Below are 23,953 nucleotides of genomic sequence, written 5' to 3'. Positions count from 1 at the left end.
CAAAATGCTTGGGACCAGAGGGTTTCAGAGTTCAGATCTTTCTGCATTTTGGAGCATTTGCCTACACATATGAGGTATCTTGGGGACCCAAGTATAAACACGAAACTCATTTATGTTTCATTATACTCATACCTTGAAGGTGATTTTACATAATATTTTTAATAACTTTGTATACCAAAGAGTACACTTTGAACCACCAGAAACTTGTAGAGACTTAGAGTGCTGAACTTTGGAGCATCTCGAATTCTGGATTCTCAGATTAGGGATGCAGGGTGGTCCGAAGTGCTTGTCTTGCATCAATGAATTTAATCCTCCTGACCAGCCTGGGAGGTAGACACCTTTATTATCCAACTTTTCCAGACAGGAAACAGATTCTGAGGACGCTACATTGCACTTCCTGTTTGCATAACTGCCTCCTCACCTGTGGCACTGTGGCTGTGACTTATCACAGGACCCTCACCATCGTGTTCAGCGCCTGACTTACATGGCAAGAGGCACAAACCATGTTTGCAGATGGGGCTGAAACTATGATCTGCTGCTGGATGAGGCCATACCTTCCCCATAACAGACACTCCAGGAGGGAGGTGCGGGCATGAAGTGGACCACAGTCTTAGGATCATGCAGCTGTGAGTGGATGGATACCAACTGGCTGATCCTATGGCTAAGATACAAAAACAAAAAAAGCTAACAGTTCCAGAGGGCCTGATGAGATTGCTCCCCTAACACCAAATGCACACCAGCATGATCACAAGGCTCCAGCATGCTCGTCCCCAAAGGCCCATCCTGATCACTGTGATCCCACTGGAACTACACAAGGTAACCTCGTGCAGGGACATGACAGGTGCTGCTGGTTCTAAAGCCCTGAGACACAGGAAGTGCACATCTCTGCCAGTTCCTGTTGCTCACAGGTCCGCTCCTGTGGCTCCTGGGACCTTGAGCACAAGCACAGCAAGTGCCATATTTTTGGAAGTGTTAGGGTGTTCCTCCAGAGGCCTTTGCCCACCATCCTTCATTTGGTCAGGAAAAAGTACAGCCAGGAGGGCAGAGTGGAATTTGCTACCCAGTAGGGACACAGGGCTCTGACTCTCCACAAGTGACAGTTTCTTGTACATGCTCCAATCCACCATGGTATTTCTTATCACTATCTCCACAGCAAAACTTGCTTGGCTCACTCTCAGAAAATTGGACACAGAGGCCCCAGGAATTCTATCAAAGCAGGGCAAGAAGAAGCCACCTGCTGGACCCAGTTAGTGGAGATGGGCACTCTTACTGGTCTAGGGTGGGCTGGGCTGTGTGGAAGCCCCCCATTTCCTCCCTGCATCTCCTTTCTGGTTGTTTTGTTACAGATTAAATAAGGGCAGAGGATGAAAGTGAATCACTTAAAATTATTCTTCTTTAAGGCTTAGTAGATTTGGTAAAAAGGGAAGAAATGAAGAAAAAGACTAAAATCAGGTGAAACTCTGCTTTCTGCAAATTCGCTGTGTGGTTCCTATCTTTCCCCAACACCACGCGGCTGAGGAGCACCTGTGTCACTCAGATTTCAGGAAACAGGGCAATGCCTATTTTTATATTTCCATAATATCTTCATGCCAAATCCTTCTCCAAAACTGATCTGGAGGCAAGATTTGGAACCAGCTACACACAATCTGTCATTCCCAATTTCTGTCCACCCCTTTATCGTTCTATCCCTCCTATCTATTCATTTTGTGTTCTCTGCCCTCTGGACCACTGTGCCAGCCTGGGGTGGCATCTTTTCTTGTGTGGATACAGGTCCCAGCCCTCTAGTCCATCCCCACCCAGACATCTCCTTAAGCACCTGCTGGCCATGCTTGGGGTCCAAGTCCAAGTGCGACAAACCTCAGGTCTGCGGTCGCCTCCTGCTCTGCCCCGTTTCTCAGCCAGGCCAGTCCCCACACTGGCTCATCCCTTCTTCACGTGCTTGCTGAACCTACACTGTCCCTCTTCCTGCCTGAGGATCAAAACAGCCTGTGCCCTCTGAGGCCCAACTGGAGACCTTTCCACCCAGAACCCTGGAACCCTGATGGTCAGTAGCCCCATGGAGATCTTCTCTATTTTGTGCTGGTCACTGCCAGCCCCACTTGAGTCAGGCCTGTCCTCCTAACTGGCTCCATGGCTTCTCCTACATGTTGAATGACACTGGGGTAGGGCAGTGCCACCTGGCAGGTAGCATGTCAGAATCGCACTGAGGCTGCCCCTCCTCCCCGGGGGTTCTATGGGAGGGCCAAGCACTGCTTTTTAATGGGACAGGTTGCAAACCACTCTTGTCCCTCTCTCTGAAGAAAAGGGCACTACTTCTTAGAGCAGAGCGCTTAGACCATGTGATGGTTAATTTGAATTGTCAACTTGACTGGATTAAGAGCTGCCAGGGATTAAGAGGCTTCTGGGTGTGTCAATGAGGGCGTGTCTAGGAATGATTGGCACATGGGATAGAGAACTGAAGTGGAGCCCCTCCCTAAGAGTGGGCAAGCACCATCCAATAGGATGGTGGCTTGGATGGAATAAAAGCTGGAAGAAAAAGGTAGCAGCAGCAGATGGAAGAACATTCTCCTTGAATAGGTTCTTGATTGCTGCTGCAACTGCCTAAGGAAATCAGACTCTGCTCCTTCACTCTTCCAGAGTGGACTCTGCCAGTGATTCCCCAGGGAGTTTTCGGAAGCCTTTGGTCTCAGACTGGGGTCGCACCATTGATCCCTCTTGTTCTGAGGGTCAGCATCTTGGACTGCGCAGCTGCTGGTTCCCCTAGTTCTTCCACCTGCAGACGGCCATTGTGGACTATCCAGCTTCTGGTCATGTAAGCCAATCTAATAGATTTCTTTTTTATAATCATACTTCCTGCTGATTCTATTCCTCTAAAGAACCCTGACTAATACAGACCATGTTGGGACAGTCACTGTAATGGCCAACTGAACCAGAATCTCTGGGCCAGGCATTTGGATTTAAAATGTTTCCTGGGGGCTTGTCAAGTATAAGGAGCTGAAAGTCACTGAGGGTTACTGAACTGCTTGCAGCAGGATGCTGCCCAAGGCAGGGACATGCCAGCACGTGATGGCCAGGTCAGTATCAGTTCCATCCAGCATCGGGACCAATGTCCACCCTGAGATCATCAGGAAGGTTTCCAAGTTTTATTCCTATGCCCCCCATGTAGAACTGTCAAAGACCAGCCTGCCCCAAAGCCAGTTTACTAAAAGTTAATTTGTCTCAAATAAATTCACCTAATAGTTACTTCCTTAAAAATTTAGAATGTGTAATTAAAAGGTATTTTTTAAACCAATTTGTCTAATGGCACTTCTAATTGAATTTTATATTTATAAAAATCATTTATCATGGAGTATTTTGTGAGTCATGTCATATCTTATGGGCAGAGTTCTCAATTTTACTTACTTTAAAATGCATTAAGGACATTTTAGTTACGTTTACCTAAAAAGCCTTTTATTTTTTATTTATTTATTTTTTGCAGTAGTGGGGATTGAACCCAGGGGTGCTCTACCACTGAGCTATATCTCTAACTCTTTTATTTCTTATTTTGAGACAGGGCCTGCTAAGTTGCCAAGTGGCCTTGAGTTTGTGATCCTCCTGCTTGAGACTCCCAAGTAGGTGGGATTACAGGCGGGTGCCACAGTGCCAGGGGGCTTTTCTTGAAAGCGCTGTCTCAAGCAGTAACTACTTAATCAGATACTTAGATGTTCCTACAGAATCTATGCAATGCATTAAATTATTCTTGTTCCCTTTTTGCTATGTGTCATTTGTGCAATTATTAGATGAAGAAGCGTGTACCCAATTCTTTTGTTCAGTAAGGTGCTGATATTCTCCTGGTCTGGATGACAGAGTGAGATGCGTGGCTCTCGCAGAGCTGCAGGACTCCCTCCTTTTCTTTCAAGATGCCAACTTCTAGGCGGGTGCTGTGATGCACACCTGGAATCCCAGGGGCTTGGGAGGCTGAGGCAGGAGGATCGCGAATTCAAAGCCAGCCTCAGCAAAAGTGAGGCACTGAGCAACTCAGCGAGACCCTGTCTCTAAATAAAACACAAAATAGGGCTGGGCACGTGGCTCAGTGGTCAAGTACTCTTGAGTTCAATCCTGGCCCCTTTGCCCACCCCCCCTCCCAATAAAAAGCCAACTTCTCAAAGTTATGCTTCATCAGGCTCCTTAGTGGGAGGGATTCAGAGTCGGTGGGTCCACTCTGGACCCCAGGGGTGGTTTGGAAACAGCTCTGACCTTGGTGGAGATGACACTCTGAGAAGGTGCCATGAATTATAGGGCCAAGAAGGACAAAATCACTGCCAAGGTTTATCAGACTAGAAGTACAAGACGAACTATAAAATCACAGGCTCTTTCAGCTTGATTCACTTTACTAGGTTGCGTAGTCTCTTTGATGTTCAGCTTTTCAATCTGTAAAATGGGTTCAACTGATATGTCACAGGGCTCTTATGAAAATGAGATAAAGTACATAAAGAGCGTAGTCTGTGCCGGGCACTCAGTGACTCAATACATGCTAGCTACAATTCTTGTTGCTGTCACTGTGATCCTTACTGAATATTTCCTTCAGGAAGCCCACCCTCCCCCAGGTTGGCTTAGGACCCTCACAGGTCCCAAACCTCCTTCTATTCCAGTCTTTCCTATGGAGTCAATTCAAAACAGGTCATTTTTCTTGACTTGTTGCTGATTTTGCTTGTCAGGTTAAATCACACTATCTTAAGAAAGCAGGTGTCAAAACCCAGTGGTGACAGGTGAGTGGGGCAAGCAGTTGAGCTCACAGGCGTCTTCTCAGTTCTCCGTATTTGCAACAAGACACGACAGGAAGAGGATTGGGGGGTCCACATTTCAGTTTCTCTGATGCACACTGCACTCGCCGCTGGTCCTGAGAGCCAGTGGGTCAGAGCATGGAACCCAGAATCAGAAAACCCAAATTCCTTGCCATGAGCTAGCTGGGAAAGGGATCTAACCTTTTTAGAATTTAGTCTCTTTACCTGTAAAAATTCAGGGATGAAAATACTTCCTTTACCCTGGAGAGCACCTTGCTGAACAAAATGCTTTGTATCTACACGGTACGACCATTTCCCCATGATGGGAGGACACTGGGCCTCTTACATGGATAATGCCGATGGTGTTGGGGACTGTGACTTCCTGCAGCCTGATTGATGGGGATGTGGGATAATCATAAAGCTCTCTCAGTTGATGGAGTGGAAGAAGCCAGAAAAAGAACATTTGCAGGGATCAAGGAAAATAAACCCAAACTGTGAAGGTCACAGGGCCATAAAACCCCAAATGTCCTTATTTCTAAACACGACATATTTCCAAACATGGCTTATGACTTCAGACAAGGACACGAAAACACAGAATTACTTCTACAATCAGGTCTCATGCCAGGGGACCGTGGGCTATGAATGAGAAGGGCGTGAGCTAAGTGAATACAAGTTGAACACTGCCAATCTGAAATTCGAAATGCCCCCACATCTGAAACTTCTGCACACTCACATGATGCCTTGAGTGGACAATCCCACACCTGACCTCATGCGACAGGTTGCAGCCAAAAGGCAGGTGCTGTAAAAATACTGTATAAATAAAATTACTGTCAGGAGTCGGAGATGGTGGTGCACACCTGTAGTCCTGGTGACTTGGAAAGCCGAGGTTTGAGGTCAGCCTCAGCAACTTAGTGAGACCCTGTCTCAAAATAAAATAGAAAGTGCAGAGTGAAAGGTGAGAAGTGCTCAGAATAACCACTCTGGACACGGGAACTCACGCAGGAGATTTTATTAGGCAGATGAACAGTGTCTGCCGAGAGAGAGAGAGAGAGAGAGAGAGAGAGAGAGAGAGAGAGAGAGAGAGACATAGATGAGGCCAATTGCTGAGTAATTAAAATTCGCGGGCTAGGGATTAGGCCAATGGCCGGCCAGCCCAGGCTGATGAGCGGACCAATGGCTGGCTAGGATCACAGACTGACAGCTGCTGGTGCGGTCATCCCCTTTCTCCCCTCTCAGGTGTGTCCTGGGCCTGACTGCCCAGGAGGGAGTCCTGTGAGGTCCTACAGTGTGCTGGTCATTGAATTTTGTGTATAGACTTGAGTCCCCTGTCCAAGATATCTTATTGTATATATGCAAATAATACAAAATTAAAAAAAAAATTCCAGCATCTGAAAGACTTCTACTTCCAAGAATTTTATACCTCTGACCTCTCTTCTCACCACCACAAGTGAACTTTTAAATTGGCGCCTGCTGTAGGATCCCTTTATAACTGCTAATGTATCACCAGTACCTGTCAACGATAGTAGCGCTTAGTGCCTAATGGACAAAGGTGTTGCATGAATTTCTCAGTCATTTGCCACCCGATTTCAGTGTTTTAGACGCTTTGATCTCCTCTCATTGGTACAGGCATTCTACCTGAAAGCAGAGAGGGCGATCGGAAATGTACTTAGAACTTTGAAATCAGAGTGCAGCATCACTGGATGAGATCCCTCCTGGTCTGCACAAGGGAGCTCAGAGGAGCTCTGGCCATTCCCTCAGCACACAGGACACCCAAAGGACTAGTAAGTGGCCTGCCACTTTGCTTCCATCAGAGGCAAAATGAGTTGGCTGGCATTGAGGGTCGGTGCAGAAGGAATGAGGGTACAGAAAGGGAGCTCAGACCTGGCTTCCTCCCCCAGGCCAGGTTGGCAGGTCACGGCTATAACAGAACCTGGCATTTGTGAAAACCATGTCCTGAGACCCTCTAGGATCCTAAAATCGAGGGTCACGGCAGTGTACACCACCAGCATCCGCAGGTGACTTTATTTTGAGTCACTTGCCCAGGTCAATATTTTTGCTTTTCAATGAACTTTTCTCAAGGCCAGCTGGGAGGAAGTCAGTGGGCAGGGAGAACCGGGCTTCAAGAAGGAGGAGCTGGGTAGTAGATGAGGGTCTCTCACCAGCAGAGCCACGTGGGTGTGTCCCCTCACAGGACATGTGATTTAGTTAGGGCCTTTTTAGTACCATTACTTGTTATTCACAGTCAGGGAACTACACTCTGAGATGCACCACTGAAACAAGCACCTATAATCAAACTCCTGTTGATAAGCCCAGTACTTATTTTGTTAGACTTTATACGTCACCTATGTAAAAAGAAAAATAATATATTGTGTATTTTTGTAGCAATGGACTAGTGCTATCCCCACCAGGCGGAGCAGGACAGGAGATGGCCACACAACCGGTCACTGAGCTGTGACATCTGAGCCTTCTGTAGGACAGACATCCACAAGCTGAGAGGTCCCGGGACGGCCAGCTGAAAGGAGGCCACATCCCGCAGTGCCCACAACAGGGCAGGCCCAGGATGGCTGCTGTCTGCGAGTCAGCCAAGAGCTGAGAGGGAAGCCACCAACACCGCAGTCGGGAGGGTGAGCGTGGAGAGGCTCACGCGCCTCCAGGGCACTGGCGTGAGGGATGGGGCTGTGGAGTTCAAAGGGTCTAGGTTTAGATCAGGGGCAAGAAAACACTGCAGAGAGCACTGGGAGGAGGATGGCTGGGAGGGAGAAGGTTCATGGCGAAGGGATGAACTGGTTCAAACTCCACCCACCGAAGGGTCTTAAAGAAAAACAAGACGGACGCAGCTCATCCCTCACCTCGAATCTCTCCGATGCAGGGTGTTTATTTGTCATTGGAGGTCAAACCCTGCATGGATAGTGACCACAGCGGCTGCCCAGGCCACCTGAAGTGGTGTCTGGAAGGCACGCCCACTTCCCTGGAAATTCCTGGGCACTCCCTGGGACCTGGGGCTGGACTGCGAGTTTGTCACATTCTAACTGATAACCTTGTAAGTCTGCTTTCCCACGAAGGTTGTCATGTTTCCTCTGAACACTACAGAATGCGGAGGAGTCGGATTTCATTTAAGGCAGGATTCAGAACTGGAGAACATCTTGCTTACTTTCCCTAAAGAAGCAACAATAGGTGTTGGCAAGGACGTGGGGAAAAAGGTAGACTCATACATTGCTGGTGGGGTTGCAAATGGGTGCAGCCACTCTGGAAAGCAGCGTGGAGATTCCTCAGAAAACTTGGAATGGAACCACCATTTGACCCAGCTAGCCCACTCCTAGGTTTATACACAAAGGACTTTCAATCAACTTACTACAGTGACATAGCCATATCAATGTTTATAGCAGCTCAATTCATAATAGCTAGATTGTGGAACCAACCTAGATGCCCTTCAGTAGATGAATGGATAAAAAAACTGTGGTATATATACATGATGGAATATTATTCAGCCATAAAGGAGAATAAAATTATGGCATTTGCAGGTAAATGGATGGAGATAAACCAATCCCAAAAAACCAAAGGGCAAATGATTTCTCTGATAAGTGGATGATGATACATAAGGGGGGTGGGAAGGAGGCAAGAATGGAGGAAGGATGGATTGTATAGAGGAAAATGAGGGGTGTGGAGGGAGTGGGGGAAGGAAAAATAACAGAATGAGGCAAACATCATTACCTATGTACATGTATGATTATGAAAATGGTGCGACTCTACTTCGGGTACAACCAGAGAAACAATAGTTGTACTCCATTTGTGTAAAATGAATCAAGAAATAAATAAACTTCTACTGTCTATTAAAAAAAAAAAAGAAGCAGCAGCAAATACCCTACTTTGAACTCTTGGGCAAACTCCCAACCTAGCCGGAAGGGCCTTCAGCCGCAGGGGCCTCTCTCTTCCTAAGGCCTCCTATGCTCTGCTGGGCCGCGTCGACTGAGAACTCAGCAAGAAACAAGGCACCCTGAATCCCTGTCCCCACGAAACTTCCCTGGACATTTTTAAACGTCAAAGAGAAATAAACAACGGCAATGGGTGGACACCCTTTGCGACTTTAGGTTGATGACGAATATCCCTCTGGTTACAGTTCTCTCTCCAGCTACAAACCCACCCAAGAGTACCAATGTCCACCTTGTTCCCAGGAAGATCAAGGAGAGGTGCTGAAATCTGGCAGTTGCTGCTCAAAGTCCACACAAGAGGCCCACTTTCTCCTACCAAGCTAAAACCCCCACCCACCACGCACCCAAGGCCCCCGCAGCCGCCCTTCATTACCCCACCGTCATTACCACGCTACAAGAATCCCACATCCCTGCCACCAAAGACTGTTTGTTATTTCTGGAGGATGACATGCCTCATACTTAGATGCCTCTGTCTCTTTGCTTCTTGTTTAAGAACAGCTTCTTTCTCAACACCTACCTGTCAAAATTTTACCATCTTTAAGGTTTGTCTTAAATACATCCCCATTGTGACGCTCTTCTTGATTCCTCCAAAAGGGTTTGACCTCTTACTATTTGAATTTCTTCAGGGCCCTTCTCACCCTCCTTACAATGAACATTTTCTGTAGCTAATTACTGCCTGCAGCTGCCTTAGCAACGTGTGCACATTGGTTCTATCAGGGCTTAGCAAAACACCTGCACAGAGCAGGCCCTCCAAATGTAACTGCTGAGTCAATTAAATCTCCAGCCAAACAGCGCTACCAAAAAAAAAAAATTCTGCATTTTGCTCAATCTTTGCTCTGGTTGTAGAATTCAGAGCAGAAAGCACCCTTTTAAAATGTTTTAATCAATAAATAGTCCCTACAGGAAAAAAAAAAAAAGTTTGCATTTTGAGAAAAGAAAATCAAGATTGGAAAAAGTGCTATAAAAAGTCAGTTCCTTCCAGTAACACTTTTAATTTTCTGTATATTCTGAGTTTTGACATCTTAGAAACCTTCTGGCTGGGCCAACCCTTGGAGATGGCAGGGCTCAGCCCCGAGCATGCCTTTAATATCCTAGGAGAGCCAGACCCCTCCTCTACCATGGTCAGGCACCAGGCCACTCGAGACCACCCCGATGGTGCAAAGCTGGTGGAAATGCTTCAAAGTAGCTAATCCTACAAGGTTTGCCCTGCCTTGCTTTCCTGCAGAAACCCCAGGAGGGGCTCTGGCTCAGCTTCCCTTGGCTCCTCCTTTCTGTTCCCCGACTGCCCCATGGCATCCCTGCTGGGCGTGCCGTGGGTGCTGCTGTCTGCGGGACCTGCAGAGATAACGAACTGGCTTTCTCCTCTCTCCTCTAAGTGTCCACGCAGCTGCACTCAACTGAGCATCATCTAAAGAGCCAGAACGCCTTGGAAAACCCCAATCACCAAGGGAGCGTTGACCTCGAACCTCTCTCTGCAGCTTCCAGGTTACAATTCTCTGTTCCCAGTTACAGGAACAAGTGAAGTCCAAGTTCACGGCACTCTAATCTGGTTTTCTTGCCCTGTCAGAGTAGAACACCCGGAAGGAAGGCAGGGACAGAGGCAGGAGTACATGGCTGTGCGGGGCTGAAGAGGTGGCGGGCAGGTGGGATGTTGAGGAGAAACTTGAAGAGAATCAGAGAGCAACAGAGAGACAAAACGAAATCACACATCGGAATGCAACCGTGGGACATGACAATGCCCACCAAACCAGAGGGCAGCCATACCCAGGAATGTTGGTCTTGGCTTGACAGGCACTGGTTTCTATTCTCATTAGACACTGGTAAGCGCGAGGGCCGACAATCTCACACGGCACAGATGCCATTTGTCAGGCAAAATGAGAGCTGCGAAAACCTTAGCAATGCTGAAATCTGCAATCGCCTAAGATCTGAGAATATACAGTCACCCCTTGGTATCCTGGAATCCCCAAATCAGTGGATGCACAAGTCCGTTACATGAAATGGCTAATGACAGCTCAGACCCTACGCAGTCCTTCTGAATACTTCAATCACCTCTAGATTTAACTTATAAGACCTAATACGGTGTAAATGCTAGATGCCTATAGAAGCTGTTATACCATATTTTTAAAAAATATATATTTTTATTGTACTTTAAAATATTTTTCCTAAATATTTTTGACTGCAATTGGTTGGATCTGAAAAATGCGGAACCCACAGATACTGAGGGCCAACTGTAGAAAGTCACCTATGTTCCAGGTGCAAGCAAGTCCTGGGCAGGTTTGTGTTATCAGAAGGACTAGCTTTGGGGATCGATGGCAGTCCCCTTTCTTTGCTGAACTGTCTCTGGCTGTGGCCAAATACTGCCCAGGCGATTCGCTCTGTTCCTGACTCTTACGGGAGGTCTCCTTCTGGTCTACTCTTTGAAATACAATGGAACTGAACTCAGGTCCTCCTCGTGATAACCAAGTGCTTCATTCATTCCTTATTTCTAAAAGACTAGATAATATTCGTGAATTGCGGACTGAACTGTGTCCCCACCTCGCCCCAGATTCATGTGTGGAAGCCTTAACCCCAAAGTGACAATATTTGGAGTAAGTAACTGATTAAGCAAGGTCATAAGGATGGGGCCCTAACTTGATAGGATTAGTGTCTTTATAAGAAGAGACACCAGAGATCTCTCTCTCTCTTCTTCCTGCCCTGTGAGGACAAAACAAGAAAGCAGCAGTCTACAAGCCAGGCAGAGTCCTGTCAAAGTGAAATTCACCAGGCCTTGATCTTGGACTTCCAGCCTCTGGGAATGCAAGAAAATAAACGTCTGTTGTATAATCCACCCAATCTGTGTTATTTTTTAGGGTAGCTCAAGGAGACCAATATAAATTATTAAAATAAAGAAGCAGATTTTCTCATTTCTTAATTAGATTAAAATATACAAAGCTGAAAAAGCAAAGAAGGTTGATGATTTAAAAAAATTTTGGAATAAGCATCTTGGTATAAACTAATGGTTATAAATGAGAATCTGGAATTGAACAGAATGGGATAGGGATCCACCTCTGTGTAATCATGGTTAAGTCATTTAACTTCTAATTTGCTTTCATCTTTGGTGTAAAGGAGGTAAGGATGAGGTTCTACCTCACAGGACTGAATGGTGCATAGTAAAGTTCTTAAATTTCTAGCTGCCATTACTAACACAATTGTGAATGTCAAGCTATTACATGAGATTTTTGTTGGTTTGTTTTTGGTTCCAGGTATTGAACCCAGGGGTACTTAACATCCCCAGTCCTTTTTTATATTTTATTTTGAGACAGGGTCTTGCTGAGTTACTTAGGGCCTCCCTAAGTTGCTGAGACTGGTTTTGAACTTGTGATCCTCCTGCCTCAGCCTCTTGAGCCACTGGGATAATGGGCCCCTGTGCCTGGTCTACATTCGTTATTCTTGGCAAGGGATTGAACCCAGGGTCTCGTGCATAGTAGGAAAGTGCTCTACCACTGAGCTACATCTTCAGCCCTTTAAAAAATTATTTTGAAACAGTTTCCCTAATTTGCTCAGACTGGACTTGAACTTGTGATCCTCTGCTTCAGCCTCCTGAGTAGCTGGGGTTGTAGGTGTGCACCACCGTCCCTGGTGGGATTCTTCTCCATTTGACTGTAGTTTTGGGTATCTTCTGTAGAAGGCGTGGGTTGTTCCTGCATTGCTTAACCTTGGGCTTCTGGGGTCAGGATGCCTGGAGAGGTGACGGATGAACACTTAGGCAGGAGACAGGGGTCTCCGCCTCTTCTTTTGGGGTCATCTATCATGCCAATAAGAATCGTTTTGAGATTCATTCACCTCAGATCAAATTCACAATACAACTGGCTTTGCTGCAGAATATCCTTCTGGAAAGGTAAGAATTTGATACCCCAAAACTCCTGACCCTGTATTACGTGTCACTGTGCAACTGGTGATGGAGAAGATGAGAGGGGAGAGGATGACAAGAGAAGAAGATGGTCTGAGAGAGCGTCTCTCGGCCTGGCTGAAGAGCAGAGAAAAATGGCAAGACAAATATTCGGCAAGCCCATTGTGTCTTCCTGGGAGAGTGGAAGCAAATGCCAAGGTAGGGATAATTCCAATGCCATTCCTTGATGGTGAACTTGGGAGCAGTTCTGGCCCCGGCTCCTATTTCCTCCAGCATCCATCCAGCTCACTGACCACTGTCACCCTCTCTTAATCACCTCTGGTGTCTTTCAATCATCCTGTGTTTCCTTTCAAGTATGTCAACAGAACAAGACACCGAGGACATGCAAACACTCACAAGTCTCCATTTATGGCTCTGGAATTCCTAGTTTATTAATTGCTTCTGACATGGCCCAGATGTCTCCAGAGAAATTAGTAACAGAACTAGTAACAGAACAGGGCTAATGGAGCTGCCTCGTGGTGATGCAGATTCACTGTGATGGATTGCTCACTTATAAAAATTAAACAAGTTGAATGAGTTTAGACCCAAAAGGATAGCAATATACTCCCAGACCATAGATCTCTCTACCAGTCTTGTTTTTTATCATATTTAAGAGACTACCAGGTACACAGCAAAGATACAGTGTATTTTTGTGCATGTGATAAAAGCTATATGGAGGTGATATTCAGAGAGAATAGTCCAGTCCACTCCCTTGGGACAGGTCAAGGCAAGCCAGAGAGACTGGGCTAATTTAGATCTTTTCCATCTCTCATAAACACAGAGTCCTGTGGACACCAGTCACTCTAGCTCCAGGCTCAAGGCTGAAGCTCCATCCATTAGAGAACTAGGTAAGTCAGAGGGTGCTGCGCGTTACTTTGTGAGGCTGACCTGAATCAAGGGTGCTACTCTAAATGGAGGTACTGGAGCTCTTGCTGTGTCTAGGTAATTCAGCTGTCCCTTGGTACCTGTGGGGCACTGCTTCCAGGACCCCCATGGATACCAAACCCACAGATGTTCAAGTCCCTTATATAAAATGATACAAAATGATGCAGCATTTGGAGAGAACCCATGCATATTCTCCCACGCACTTTAAATCATCTCTCCATGACTTATAACACCTAATGCAATGTATTCTGTAAAGAGTTACATTGTGTTATTTAGGGAATAATGATAAGGAAAAAAAGCCTGTATTCATTCTGGAACAGAAAAGATTTTTTTCCCAAATGTTTTTGATCTGTGGTTGGTTGAATCACGGATGCAGAAGCCAGGCCCGTGAGGCTCACTGTACATGTCTTCATTAACCTGTCGCGGAGCTGAATTCACTTTGATACCCAGTGTAGGATTCTATCTGCGGGAAGGATGCTGGATCAAAATGTGCTACCTGTCATGTATGGGTTTGTTTGTTTTGTGATTAATCTTTCTTAAGAGAAATCTGGTATCAGAGGTTTAAAAGACACATAAGCTCTGATGTGGCAATTCTAATCCTAGAGATAAATTAGGGAAAACCTGGACATGCTGATAAAGATACAGGGAGATATTCACTGTTAGGTTTTCTACAATAGAGAAGGCAGAGAAGCTGGAAGGGGCCAATCAAGTAAATCTAGACCTATGCCAAGCTCCTAATACAATCACGTTGTGGAATATTTACTAACCTGAGAATCAACTCACAATGTACCATTGAGCACAAAAAGCAGGTAGTAAGATAATATGTAGGCAAAATTCAATTTTTATTCTATAGACAGATGGGGAGTGGGCATCTCTCAGATGGAGGCCTATGGGGCTACTTCTCCTTTATGATATTCTGTGAATTTAAATTTCTAGGCACTGAACTGGAGGGCTACTAATGTGTCGAATGGTTCTTTTATCTGCCTTTTTTTTTTTTTTTGCACGCGGTGCTGGGGATTTAAACCCAGGGCCTTGTGCTTGTGAGGCAAGCACTCTACCAACTGAGCTATATCCCCAGCCCGAACGGTTCCTTTAGAGGGACATATGCTCTTTCAAGTCACAAACATAACTGGGATGGACTGTGTATTAGCAGAACAGTCTGGAGCAAGTCTGTGTTGGACTCTGATAAAACCTGTCACCAGGTGAGAGACACCTGGCTAGGGCAGGAACAACATCTGTCACTCCAGGAGGTGTGAAACTCAGGGGCTCATCATGCTGCTACTGAAGAATACCTGTCAGCTTGGAGAAGGGCTTTTTTTTTTCTTGGACGTCAGTTTTCTATTACCAGAAAAGTGCATATAGAATAAACCTACCACCAACCTCACTGCAGACTACAAAATGCTGGAGAGATCAATTAGAAATTCTTTGTAAAATACCAAACACATGGTGAAAAGGCAGTTGACTGGAAGTAGCTAGGATTATGACCAAGCTTCTCTGAAATCTTTGAATATCTGATTATACCATAACATTTGGTCACAAGGTGTTAGCTGACTCAGGTGTCAATGTGCAGTGAAATACAGTTTCACTGGGTACCCAGCTTAATAACCAGGGTGCATTCATTAACCCTTCAGGAATAGAAAACCCAGAACCACATCAGGACTATATTGCTAGCTTATTCTTCCTCTGAAAGCAATTCTCACATACTTTACAGATTATTGACTCTGGTTTCCTTTCTTCCTTTTAAAAGAGAACAGACAGTACTGAAATGAAATTTTTGATTTTTAATTGTGTGCACTGCTGGGGATCAAACCTGGGGCCGTGCCCTGTTAGGCAAGTGCTGTACCACTGAGCTACTCCCCCAATCCCAGAAATGAATTTAAATAGAAGAACTATTTAGATCAATAAGTTAAAGATGCAAAGTTTAATGCAAAGTTAAAGCCTGACAAACTCATTATGAAAGAAACCAGGCACTATTCTTTATCTCTGCAAACATTTGATGCTGAATCTATTTGCCCAGGTAAATCATCTTGAATTAGTCACATCGATGCAATGCACATATTTACAGATACACATGACTGAAGGCTCTTGGCAGATGGCTGGCAGGTGCAAATCAAATGCTTTTTGACACAGACACAAATCCTGGTCATGGCTGCATGTACCAAGACACACAGAGAAACACCCAAACATCCCACAAGACAGCCACCCCAGAGATGGGCATCCAGGCCTCGGATCAAAACAGCAAGAGAGAACCAAGTTATCCCTTGAAGGGAAGGAGGGGCTGGGGTGTCCCCAGAGGGTGTCTCCACTCACCTGTTAAGTGGTTGGCAATCCGGGTAGTGGGTTTGGGAGGCAGGGCCGGGGGCTGCTTGAGAAGGGACAGCTGCTTCACTGGGGTCTCCTCATGGTCTCCAGAGAAAGCAGCAGGTTTTTTGGGGGGCAGTAGCAGGACTGGTTTGGCTGTAGGATCTTGGGACAGGAGGACTCCAGACTCACTGGCAGAGGGACTCTCTTCAGACACTGAGGGGACAACCACATGATACACAGGAGACATTACACAAACGCAGTGCAGGGCACAGGGGTGGCGGGGGTCAGCCAGGAACACAGGACAGGGACGCGGGCTGCCTAGCAAGATAGCAGAACACCAATTGCCTTAGGTTGTCACACGCACGTGGAAGGCTAAAGCGAGGACACTGGGAATCTGATAAGGTGGTAGAGTGGTGGAGGGATGCAGAGGGAAGGCAGAGGAAGTGAGGAAGGAGCGGCAGGGGGAGAAAGGAGGAGGAAGGACATGTGCTCATCAAGAACGTCACCATTTCAAACTCAGCATTTATCCCAGTCTGTGGATGCTCTGTGGATGCTCTGTGGTGTGACACCCTAACAGGATGGCAAGCGCAGCAGAGCAGGGATAAAGAACCCTGCCCAACAAATGCAGAACCAAAGGCCGGCCCCACGCAGGGCCCACGTGCCCTCTGGCCAGCCCGCTCCTATGAATGGATGGGCCCAAGATGCTCAAGGACGCAGCTCTTCTTCTCCCCTTTCTTCTCTCCTCTTGTCGCCAGAATTCCTGTGGACTTGTTTCAATTTCCTCCATTTCTCTTTCCTCTGCATTGGGCCCGACTCTTTCTTTCTCCATGGGGACCTTGGGACGGACTCTAATTGGGAGCTGTCATGGAGGAGGAGGGTAGCACATGCCTTCCTACCAAGTCGGCAGCCTGGGAGATGACAGAGTGAAATTCTACAACTTCCCTGGGATGTCAGACTTTACTAACACAATCAGATCCACCTGATTGCCACATTACAAGGAAGCTGGGATTAAAAATGATCATAATTCACTGCTCTCTTGGAACACCCCCTGGAGGGGAAAATAAACTCAATTGCATATCCTCTTGCCTTCTATCACTGACCCCACGAGAAAGCTTATAAATGACTCCTCCCCTGTCCTCTCCTGCTTTTCTTCCTTTCTCTGAGACCAGTGTTCTGCATAGCAGAAACACTTTGCAAAGAATCCCCACAAGCTCTAAATCCTCCCTATCTCAAGGGACATTCTTATTACCAGTGATGAGCACGCTGATGTGGCCAGGACTTGCCAGGTCCCACAGCAAAGCTTGGGAATTAACTCTGTGAAACCCCATCTCTCCCATCCTTCCATCCTTGGATATGGAATCTGCACCTGGTAAGCAGGAAAGGATGTGGCCTTTCTGCCCATATCCAGATATTCTAAGAGGTTCCTTTGCCTAGATGGGTCTCCTGACAACACGTACCAGTATCTGTTGGGAGACCCCGGCTTGGGGCTGATCAGGATCACTATGCAAACCCCCTGAGAGATGAGAATTGGTCACTTGGGTGACTGTGGACCAACAAGGGAGGCAGTGGTCAGAGGGCATCAAAAATCCACCTATCAGCAGGCTCAGACTTAACCATGAAATTGTATCCATTTCAGCAACAAATTAATTGTATCTAATAAATTGATCCAACTGTTAATTGGTGCACTGGGACTAGAGATTCAGGGGTGTGGCCAGGCCTTGTGAACAGGCAAATTAGATAAGCACTAATTTACATAGAAATGTGGGATTCTTTACCTTCATCTTAACAGAGATGAGTGTTAGAAAATGAGACAATGGCATTTTAAATTGTCAATATCACAGAAACTAGACACATCGCCTTTAAAATGATTACAGTTATAAAAATGTTTTTTAAAACTGTAGAACAATGTGTAGAGACCTCCTTCACACGTTCTTATGTTTGGTATGTAGGAAGAACTCACATGAGGTCAGTTTGATCTAATTACCCCGATCTTTATGCTTAGGGGACCCAGGATAGAACCCCAGGTCCAGCCAGGGCACAGGCCCCCCGCAGGGACCTCTGGGGTCCTGCCCTGTGACTCTGCGGGCGCATTACCTGGTCCATCCATGATGTCTGAAGCCTGGAGCACCTCATACGAGCAGGGGTCCCTCGGCATGGGGACTGGCTCCATTTCGGACAGGGCGGGCAGGGACAGCTGGCTGGAGCTGAGGGACTGCCCGTTTTCCAGGGAGTCTTCTTCATTGGATATGGAGAGCTCCCCATCTGCCAGAGAGAAGATCGCAGAGTTAGACATTCCTTCCAGGGAAGGGCTCGCCGACCAAGTCCCCAGTTGTGTGAACCATCTTCACCAAGGTCAGTGTCGAAAGTCGACATCCACTCTTTGGCTTTTGAAACTTTCGTTTTATCTTTAGAGACAGGCTGTCTAACCATCAGGACAACACTTTCCAACAATCCTCAGCAACTTTTCTGGTTCTTCTCCATTTTTCTCATAACTAATATGATGTTCTATGTGTTTTTTTTTAATTGAAGTGAATTAAAATTGTTTCCTTTCTTTAGTGTGTATGTTCGTGTGTGTTTGTGTGTGGTGCTGGGGATTCAACCCAGTTCTCACACATGCTAGGCAAATGCTCTACCACTGAGCTACATCCCCAGCCCTTCTAATTTTTAAAAAGCTGGAAGAACTCATCAGTCCTCAGAGACTGGAAAACCAGGATTGAGGGAGCAAGAGCTTCATGCCACTCAACAAGGGCACAGTACGTGTACTGCAAGACCCCAGGGAAAATCTCATCCACCTCCTGTTCACCTCTGCCGTGGGATCTCCAGGTGGATAAACATTTAGGGAAGCGCTGAGCTGACCAGGCAGGCTGCAGCAGCCCAAGATGCTGGAAGTGCCAGGGTTCTCCCATGCTGACCACCAATCACAACAACTTGGTCTTGTTTACAACACAGCGTCCTGTGGGATGGCAGGTTAACACACTGCAGAGGATCAAGGCTCCACGTGACGGCCATTTGTCAGATCAGAATTCCCCCAGTGTGATTCACATTAGCCCAGGGGAGTCTTAGATAACGAGACATTAAAGTACAATTAATTTTTAAAGAGGACTAAAAGCTACTCAGTGAATACACACAGATGCAAGATAAAGTCATCCTGCTCAGCAGAGGGGGACCAGCAAGTAATCACCTGACTTAACACCGGAAGGAAGACGACTCAGAAATGGAAGTGAGGAGACTCCAAAGTAACGCCTTTGCTTAATACTATACTACGTTCCTCCCAGAGTTCTGATTTTACACATCAGTGATATAGGTTAGCACAGGACCCCATTAGACCTGGCCAAAGGAAATGTATGTCCGGCAGGGTGGTCTGCAAACCGACAGGCTTTAGATAGCATAGGACTTCAGGACACTTGGTGCTGGACCTGAATCTTCTCTAAACATGAATAAGATAATCACAAATACTCATAAAATCAATCTGAAGCAGGCAATAGAAAGCCCTGGCACTTGAAGACTGGGTTGTTTCCTTTCTTTTTATTCAGCCTCTTATTATTATTATTAATTATTATTATTATTGCTTTTTAAATTTTTAAAATTTATTTTAAAAAAAGTTTCATACATATATATAGGATAATTATGTCTATCTCATTCTACTATCCTTCCCATCCCCATCCCCTCTCTGCCCTCTGCATAATCCAAAGTCCCTTCATTCTTCCCTACCCACCCCCACTATGGATCAGCATCCACTTCTCAGAGGAAACATTCAGCCTCTGTTTTTGGGATTCAGCCTCTTACTTTTACATCCCAGATGAGAGTAGATGCTACTGCCATTGGGATTAACAATACCGTTACTGGTAATTGGTAAGAAGACAGGAGGGGTGCAGAGGCAAGGGTCCCTGCTGTGGAAATCACCCAGCCAAAATGGGAGTCTTCAGATGGCAAGGGTGGGCGGTGCTAACGCACCATCTTGGGATGGCCCCCCCGTTCTCTGAACATGGATTTACTAGGCATGTTCAAGCTGAGGCTCTGGGAAGCAGCTCTGCTTCAAATTCCCAGTTGGTGGAACAATGACATAGCTGCCATTCAATTCAATGCATCTCTGGGAGACCACAGTGATTCTTGATGTTCCAAATATATTCAAAGTCCTGGACAGGACGGCCTGAGGGGGAGGGGTCTCAGTGCTAGTGCCAGGTTCTGCTTCCTGGGGGCAAGGACTCAATCGGATGATCAGCATCCCTTTTAACAGTTCAATGACCACAGCAACAACACTGGGAAGACAGATGCAACTGGAGCTGGTTTCCTGGGACCGGCCTGTGACTCTGGCTTTCCTGAAGGCGGCTGGTTTAGGGTGAGAAGCTTTGCTGATACTGAGAGGTGACGCTGCCCACTCCCCTCAGGATGTGGCCACTCTCAAAATATTAGGTTCCTTGTGGATTCTAAGGACCTTTTCCAGGTCACAAAGGCCCAAATGGCTTTAGAGAACAATGACTCCGGAAATTCCACGGTTGTAACTGCTAAATGCACATTTCCATTGAAAAAATTAAAATGGGAGAAAAAGGAAACTGGATACCAATCACATCACCCTACCTAACAGAAATAGTTTCTTTTTTCTATATGTATTTTTGATGTTGTAAATCCTATAATGTATCAAATTTGTGGTGTTTTATTTCTTCCTATTATAAGCATACTTTGCATAATCATCATCTTAATGATCATACTGGATGAACATCAGGACATTTACTTAGCTATCCCCCATGTAACCAGTCACAAAGGAATTTCCAGTGCTTTATGTGACTTTGAAAGAAGGACTGGGAGGACCATCTCCCTGTACAGAATCTTTTTCTGAAATTAGAATTATCCCCCTTTAGGATAAATTCCAACAAATCAATATTTATATTTTTATATTTGTACAAATATTTTTTTTTCTTTGTGGTCCTGGGGATTAGACCCAGGGCCTTGCACATGCTAGGCAAGTGCTCTACTACTGAGCCACATCCTCAGCCTTATGTGTACAAATATTCTAACATCCAGTGATACTATAAAAGGATCTTGTAAAATCAATTTTCTAATAGATTTTCCAACTGATAGTTAGCAACAATGTAGATACCACACATGTATCTTGGATTTTGGCAATTTCTTCAACATTAACATTAATAACTATGGCTTATCTAATTATCTATCTACCTATCTCTAATCCATCCATCCATCCACCTACATGTCCTTCTATCTACATAAGACAATACATACACACATGTACAATAAAAAATTAAAATTATTTAATAGGCACAACAAATTCATTACTAACCTACTTTGTGACCAAGACGGGTAGTGATAAAAGTGAGACCATTTGAACTGGTTGCCTATCACATAGCACACAATCTGCCACTTTCAAGATTAAATTGTTTTTTCATGATCTTTTCAAACATAGACACAAAAGTAGAAACAATGATGTAATGAACTCCATGTGTCCATCATCAATATAACGAATTAGCTGGGGATACCTAATGCTTGGTAATCCCAAGCATGATTAACTGGAAAACTAGGTTCTCCAAGTCTTTTTACTATTTTTAAGTACTGTTTGTATCTCTACCAGCATTTGGAAATTTGTATTATCAAAAGAACTTCCTCCTATCCTATCCCCTATCCCCAGGGAGAGTGTAACCCTCCTGATTAAGATGAGTTGATGGGTTATTTATCCCTCTATCCAGCCACTCATTACATCTCATTTTATCACAGATAAGACAGCTCCCTGAGCACTGGAAATTATTTTGATGTTTTATATTGCCTATAAAAATTATGTTTATCGGTCAAAATGGCGCACAATGACCTAAAATCTTAAGTTTCCTACTAAAATTAGTACAGTGCAAACAGAAGGCAGGAGGAAGGTAGGAGAAGTAGCCAGATGGGTTGAGGCACTAGTTCTCAAACTCTGGCAAGCACCAAGTGTCCAGAGGGCTGCTGGAGCCCAGCTTGCTGGATCTCACCCCGGCGTCTCTGACCCAGTAGGTCCAGGCTGGGACCAAAGAATTTATGTTCACCAAGTGCCGGGGAGAGAGGAGAGACATTGCTGCTGCATTTACTGGTCAGGGTTCTAAACTCTGAGACTCACTGGGTTAAGAACCGAGGAGTCGGGAGGCAGGAGAGCCTGGGAGAGCAATGGGGCCTTGTCATGAGGAGGTTCAGGGCGGAGGTGACTGTGGGGCTAACATGGAGCAGAGAGCACTGGTTTAAGCCTTGGAAAGGACAAGAGAGGAGGAGGGTACGTCATCTAACCACGAAGCACAGATACACAGTTGTCACAAGGACAAGCAGGCTGGGGAAGGCAGTCAGGTGAAGTGGAAAAGAAGTGTCCAGAGGCAGACATGTCTAACAAGAAGAATCAGGTCACAGAAGTGGCCGAAGACTGCATGCAGAGCCAGCGCAGGTTAATGCTGGGAATTTCAAATGACGGGTGAGGCTCTCAGGTGAGACGGAGGAGCCAAGGACCAGCCTTGTTCTCTTCCCCTGGGAGGCAAGGTGTTGTAGTCAGGCGGACACCCAGGGAGGAGACGGGGAGGCGAGAGTGGATGAATTCCTGCAGGTGATGCGCGCCGTGGAGAGCTGTGTGACCACACGCATGTACACCTGAACCACCAGCCCTGCCAAGGCCTCGACCTCGGGAGGACGGCCAGGCCGGCTCTTCACGATCCACGGGAAAACCAGGGCCCCACGGGCTGCTTCCAGAGCCCTGGCCTTGACCCCACCCACCACCCCACCCTGCCTCTCCTCCCGGAAGTGCAGGCACAGGGCAGACTACGGACACGCCTTGGGCGAGAAGCGGGGGCCGCTGTCCCCCCGCAGTGCAGACCTGCAGACCCGAGCGGAGGCAGCCGGAGAGCTGGGAAGGCCGGGGAGGAGCTCATTCCCGAGAAGCAGAGAGAGAGGAGGTGAAGGCAGGCAGAGGTGTGCTCAGAGCACGGGGGCCACACGGGGGCAGGTCCTCGTCCTGCACAGACTGGCTCGAGGCCCTAAAAGGAAAATCTATGCTCAAGTTTTGATTCAGAGGCGTGGCTCAGATGACACGTTTTAAAAGCATGTTTTATTCTCTTTAGTGATTGCGGCTACCCCTCCTGCTACCTCGCTACTGGGCCTGTGCTGCTGTTTTTGTTTTTTAAAAAATATTTCTTGTTTTGTTGTCATTTGTTTTGCTTTGGGGCTGACTAGGCTTTGGATGTTGAATGGCCCCCAAAGGCCCACATACTCAAGGCTTCGTCCCCAGGTGGCACTACTGACGGGAAGGTGCTGTGGACTTTAGAAGATTGGGGCCTAGAGGGAGGTCCTGAGGTCATTGGGAGTGTGTCCCCACAGGGGACTCTTCCTCTTTCTTTGCTTCATGGCTCAGGATTCTTTGCTTTGCCACATGCTCCTGCCATTGCCACCATGCTCGCCCAAAGCAATGGGTCTACCCATCTTGGGATGGAACTGCCAAAACCATGAGCCAAAACAAACCTTTTTTCTTTACAAGTTGATTATCCCATGTATTTTGTTATAGTAATAGGAAATTGACTAACACAGTTATACTCTCTAGTTTAGAGTGACTAACTTCAACTTGACTATGAGAGATTCAACTTCCTTAAAGCTAACAGTTAACTGAAGTTGTTATTTATAGATGAAAGTCACCCAGAGAACGGGTATTCTTTCAGGTTCTCCTGGACACATAACAACGACTTCAGATTTCAAGATGGACCTTTCATTTTAAGAAGGTGCATGGTTTATGACCCTTTGGGTCATAAGATAAAAAAAGGTCAATCCATTTTCTGAAAAGCAAAAGTACTTTAAAAAACTTAAGATTGCTGCTGAATCTGATTTTCTAGACCATGAATTATGGTTTGTGTAAAAATAATTAATGGAATAAGAAATCCTTAATAAATAACAGCTGCATGTGAGTATAAAGAATTACTTTATTCACATATATGGAATCATTACTGTGATACATTTCACATGGCTCAAAAATCCAAAAACAAAATTTCAAAACTAGAATGAAATACAGGAAAGAGAGAAGAGTAGAAATAATTACATATTTATTTCTTCAAGTTGCACAGAGGGAAGCCAGATGGATAGTTTTGACTTACTCATAAAACTTTCTGATTTTTAATCTGTAAAGTGGAGTGTCG

The 23,953-nt window shown here is 45.9% G+C and overlaps 1 protein-coding gene across 7 annotated transcripts in view; it reads right to left on the bottom strand.

Moving 5' to 3' along the window:
- Nucleotides 1-23,953, bottom strand: part of Phactr1 (phosphatase and actin regulator 1) — a 501,682-nt gene that overhangs the window by 66,611 nt on the left and 411,118 nt on the right. For 6 of the 7 annotated variants that reach the window (XM_047557907.1, XM_047557912.1, XM_047557911.1 and 3 more), the window contains 2 exons: nucleotides 17,904-18,071; nucleotides 15,816-16,022 (listed from right to left, as the gene is read on the bottom strand). In XM_047557907.1, coding sequence (XP_047413863.1) covers nucleotides 15,816-16,022; nucleotides 17,904-18,071 — 375 coding nt within the window. The remainder of the gene's footprint in view (nucleotides 1-15,815; nucleotides 16,023-17,903; nucleotides 18,072-23,953) is intronic. The other variant, XM_047557908.1, reaches the window with a different exon arrangement.

Source organism: Sciurus carolinensis, chromosome 7, assembly GCF_902686445.1.
Source record: "Sciurus carolinensis chromosome 7, mSciCar1.2, whole genome shotgun sequence".
In the NCBI taxonomy this organism is placed as follows: Eukaryota; Metazoa; Chordata; class Mammalia; order Rodentia; family Sciuridae; genus Sciurus; species Sciurus carolinensis.
The sequence above is the reverse complement of the archived record's forward strand: the minus strand, read 5'-3'. Positions and strand labels throughout refer to the sequence as shown.